The sequence below is a fragment of the Condylura cristata genome, unplaced genomic scaffold, assembly GCF_000260355.1.
Source record: "Condylura cristata isolate star-nosed mole 26May11 unplaced genomic scaffold, ConCri1.0 scaffold00015, whole genome shotgun sequence".
NCBI lineage: Eukaryota > Metazoa > Chordata > Mammalia > Eulipotyphla > Talpidae > Condylura > Condylura cristata.
Genome location: NW_004567116.1, coordinates 22,738,437 through 22,743,203, shown reverse-complemented (window position 1 = coordinate 22,743,203; position 4,767 = coordinate 22,738,437). Strand labels below are relative to the sequence as shown.

The 4,767-nt window shown below is 37.2% G+C and overlaps 1 protein-coding gene across 1 annotated transcript in view; it reads left to right on the top strand.

Moving 5' to 3' along the window:
* The window catches only part of LUZP2 (leucine zipper protein 2), a 258,272-nt gene that overhangs the window by 230,458 nt on the left and 23,047 nt on the right, over nt 1-4,767 (top strand). The window contains exon 9 of the mRNA XM_012725725.1: nt 213-377. Within this exon, the coding sequence (XP_012581179.1) occupies nt 213-377 (165 nt within the window). The remainder of the gene's footprint in view (nt 1-212; nt 378-4,767) is intronic.

Sequence of the window (4,767 nt, the reverse complement as noted above, 5' to 3'; positions counted from 1 at the left end):
AAAAAAAAAAAAAAAAAAAAAAAAAAAAAAAAAAAAAAAAACACTGTATGCATTAAAGAGCATGCCACAATGGAATTTATAGTTTAGAACTTTATGTTGGAGAATGACACATGTTTGTGGAGGGAATAAGTGTTGGCTAGGAGGAAAGGAATAATCCCATTAGATAAACGATTACCAAAACTACATGTAAAAATTGTGAACTTTTTTTGTAGGAATCACAGATGAAAGCAATGAAAGAGATGATACGTCTCTGCCTGTCAGGTGTTTTCCAAGATCAACCTTCTCCTTACACTGTAAGCAAGTCAACTCCAAGTCAAATGTCAGCTCCACACAAGGAAATGGAGTCTGCAGCTCAAGATGCAAGTACAAGTGAGCAGGTATGTCTTACTGTATTTGTGCTTTGGAAAGTCAAGTCAAGGAATGTACTTTCTTTGTAGGTCATTTAAGATGCTTATTGGAATGGATGTAGAGATGATATTGAATTCATCAAAAAACTTAGTAAGTAATGAAAGAGCATGATCCAGTTTGGAGAATGTTGAAGACAGCTTTTCTTGAGTTAATAGTAAAATAATAATAATGATAATAATAAATAATCTAAATAATACTTATAGACTATTAAAAGAAAATTCCTGTTGATCTATCACAGTGTATACCAGCAGTCTGATATGAAACATACTGTATAACTAATATCCTTATAATATTATATACTTGTTTTATTAAGTTCATAGTTCTCTACGTAGTGTACACAAGGGATTTAAGTAAATCCTCCACTAAATCTCCCCTTCATGCCCATCCCTCTCCTTTCCTACTGCTCTACTACACAGGGTAAAAGATTATTACAATGATGGCTGTGTTTTAATCATCAGAACCTTCCATTTGGAGTCTCTACCATTAAATAAACCCTGAATCTGAAATCAGTATTTATAAAAGGGGTTTTAGCCAGTGTATTTGAAAGTTCCAAATCTCGCAAATTGCCTTAGGATCACTTGCTGTTAAATAGATTCCAGTCATTTATCTAGTGCACATCTCCAAGGAAACCTAAGCAAAGCAATGCAGATAACTAATGAGTTACTAGTTCCTTGTTAGGAACTAAGTAGTTCCTTATTAGGAAGCTGGTGCTTCCTTATTTTGCTTATTTCTGTTATTTTGTATGTTTCAATAAAAATGGGAAAATTGCAGTGTAGGAAAATACTATCTCCAAGATAAGGAGTCAAAAATAAGATAAAACAAAATAAGTTTGTTTTCATCAGCAAATAGTCAATTTATAGATTATACAAATTCAGTCTGTAAAAGCTCATCTTTATCTACTAAAAATCTTTCAGGGGCCTCCATGGTGACTGATGGGTATGTCTCAGTGTTATCAGACTATCTCTGCTTTGGGTCTGAGTTCGATCTCCAACCAAGGAGGTGACCGACTAGTGCAACAGACCTCTCCTGACATGACTCCTGCTGTTCCCCTTAGCAGTGTACTTCAGTAAATCCACCAGTTCTGCTCCCTATTCTGTCTCTAGTGAATCTTCTTAACATACCCTTGCACCTCTGGCCTGCTGTGCCCCAACCCCTTGTGCCACTAGGGAGGGCCCAGCTTTAGATGATTCTCTTGACTTTTTAAGTAAAAGGAAGTGATCACTGTAATTTAACCAGTGGGATCCCTTAGAATGAGGTCATCCCCCTCTGAGGCCACCAAGCTGTTGTGAACTCAGCCTCCTCACTGTGAGGTGGTGAGCGTGTAACAGGGTGGACCCAGGAAAAGGGGGAGGTTCCAGGTTCCCTGCCCCATCTGGAAGGAGGATGGAGCTGAGCAGAGAAGAGAGGAATCTGGAGAGGAGTCTGAAGAGGAAGGAAGCAGGATGGCGCCATGAGACCTGAGGGAGCCACATGGAGCAGAGAGACACATGTAAATAAATACAACATTTTAAAACATCATTTTAAAATACACATTTCTATTTAAACATGTTATTGGATAATATTATTTGTTTTTTCCAGCCCCTTCTTTAAAAACTCTGTGTCTAAAGTGTTTACTTAGCCAAAGTCAGATGAAAAAAAATGTATATTTTTGCTCAGGAAACATTCTGGGTATGTTGACAGAAGTTGGTCATTCATAGACTGTACAGCTACCTTCACTCCTGTGAGAAAGTCTTACCACAAATGCCTCCTGTTAGTGTTAATACAAGGAAGGAACAAACACGCAGCTTCATTAAATCTGATGACTTGTGGCAAAGTAGCTTTGCAATTCTATGAGCACATTATGCTTGTCTCCAACTCAAAATATGTTTGTTAAAGCCGGTTATTAAAACTGGGTTTTTTTATGACTGTGTGAAGGAAATTACTGATTGATACTTAACTGATTTACCATGAATAAATGTATGCCCTGTCATTGAGATAAGTAATAAATATTTATTACTTCCCTTGGTTTATCACAAGATAGGAAACATTTAGAAGAGCCTATTTTGGTGATTGCTCATTTTTCAAAAAACAATAACAGAAAAATCCAACTGTTTAAGATAAATTTCAGTAAATCTGAGTTGATGTATGATAGACCATTTTATTATATAGATTAGCCTTAGAACTTTCCCTGGGGAATTCCATTTGCCCATAGTCTTTATTTTCAGTGGTGGTGGAAATTGAATTTTATGTATACTTTGGGTTAATCTTCATGCAGTCATCTCACAGATAATATGTTTTAAATATTGAATAATATAATGTGATATGGGGTATGTACCACAGAACCAAGTACTCTGTTATAAAATTGTTTTTTTCTTTATACAAAATGTATATTTTCAATGACATTTAGCTGATATATTTTCAGCAGTTGTTTTGGAGAGATGTGGGATTCAGACGGTGGGGTGTTTGGGTTACATTGAGAAAAGTTTCATCAGAGCTCCCCTTTCAGCTCACCTAGCAAGTTTCCCAACAAGGCAGAGACAGTTACATACAAATGGGCAGGACTGTTATAAAAAGGGAACGGGAGTCAAGCTCTTTCTGCCAGACACGGTGGGCAGAAAGAGCTGCCCCCCAAAGGGACAGGGTTGCTAGAGGAGTGGGCTGCACAGTCGCAGGGGGCAGCCCTGGGGGAGCCCTGCCTCTGTGGCTGTGCAAAGGGAGGAGGTTGGTGAGGAGAAACACCTGCACAGTCGTGGGCGGCCAGGAGAGCGGCTGCCTTTGGCCAGTGCAGTGTTTGCACTGATACAGTCTTCCCCTCTTTGGGAGGGGTTCGGTCCTTTGTAGGATAGTTAACTGTGGCTAATTTAATTGTTTCTAAAGATGGCAGCTAGGGATTTTTATTTGATTTATATTTGATTTGAATGGTCAATTTGAAATGACCAGCAACTCTTTTACGATGGCCCTTAATGTCCATATCTGTATTTGGTCTACACTTAGCCTGCACCTCTGGATACTTTACTTGTCTAATTTGTTTTTAACAACTATGTAAATCCTAGCCCAGCCTCCTGCTTCTGGCCTGTGTGAACCAGTTTCTAGTTTTCTGATGCCTCCTCCCCCAATGTTCTACTCAGCCTCCATCAGTTTTCATAGTGATGTGATACGTTGTCTGGGGAGTGATACAATCATATCACCTCACTTCTTCCTGTTCAGAGCCTATCTGAGTGTTCTGATATGAGAATTACAAGTAACTCATTTTAATTTTTATGATATGTGATCGGTCTCATGTACATTTTTAAATGTAGAATATTTTGTTCAAAAGGAGCATAGTTGGATGGTTTTCTCTGAAATCAGTGAAACACATCCAAATTATCAATTTTCAACCCACACCTCAAAAAAAAAAAGACAAAATGTACCCCCTCAAATATCATTGCATTTTTTCTTCCCAAAATTAGATAATAGAAGTTAATTTATTTTATATAAATGAATGCACATGCATACTTGGAAATGTATATATAGTCACTGTGGAAATTTAAAAATCACAAGTTTCATTTTAAAATTATAAAAGTTAATGGCAAAAACCTAAAAATAATTTGTGTATTGGTAAGATGTGAATCTGGAGAACACACACACTTAATTCATCGCAGCATCTATCTCCTTATTAGAACTTTTCTTTATTTAGAAATTATAAAACATGCATTACTGAGTGCTCTGGAACTTCTTAGCATTCAGCAGAACGGCATTACATTTGTGTGCCACGACTGTGCTCAGCACCTAGGATAAAATTTGAAATAACCAAGCCATATACTATGAACTAGTATATCTGATTTGTTTTTGCAAAATATGACTGTAACAAAAAATAGAAATAAGCAAACCAGTGACACAATATTTCATTGATCAATGTGGAATATTGGTGACACAGTCTAGAAATGGAAGTAGGGTTCTAGATGTCGCTGAGAACTATAATGCCGTAGTAATTAAGAGAGGAAATCAAGGATGACAGTGCTTATATTGATTTACTGTGAAGCAAAAGGTAAAGGAGTTATAAGGGAAGACCAAAATTTGATTTATTTTTCAACATGCAAGTTGTAAGAGATTTATATCCATTAGGTGGTCCTACATTTGAATCTGGAACTCAGAGTAGAAATAAAGGGTTTGGCATCATCACCATGAATGGTTATTAATGGTTGGCAATTGATTAAATTAGTTAGTGAGACATAAAGGAAAAGAGATGAGGGCAGCAAAGGATACCAGAAATAAAATGTAACGGGTATTTGTCCTAAAACAAAGAAATTTATGGTAAAAATTTCCCCTTGCGGCCCTCCCTGGTGGTGCAGCGGGTTAAAGCACAGCACTGAGAATCTAAAGCTGCTTCTGCATGAGTTC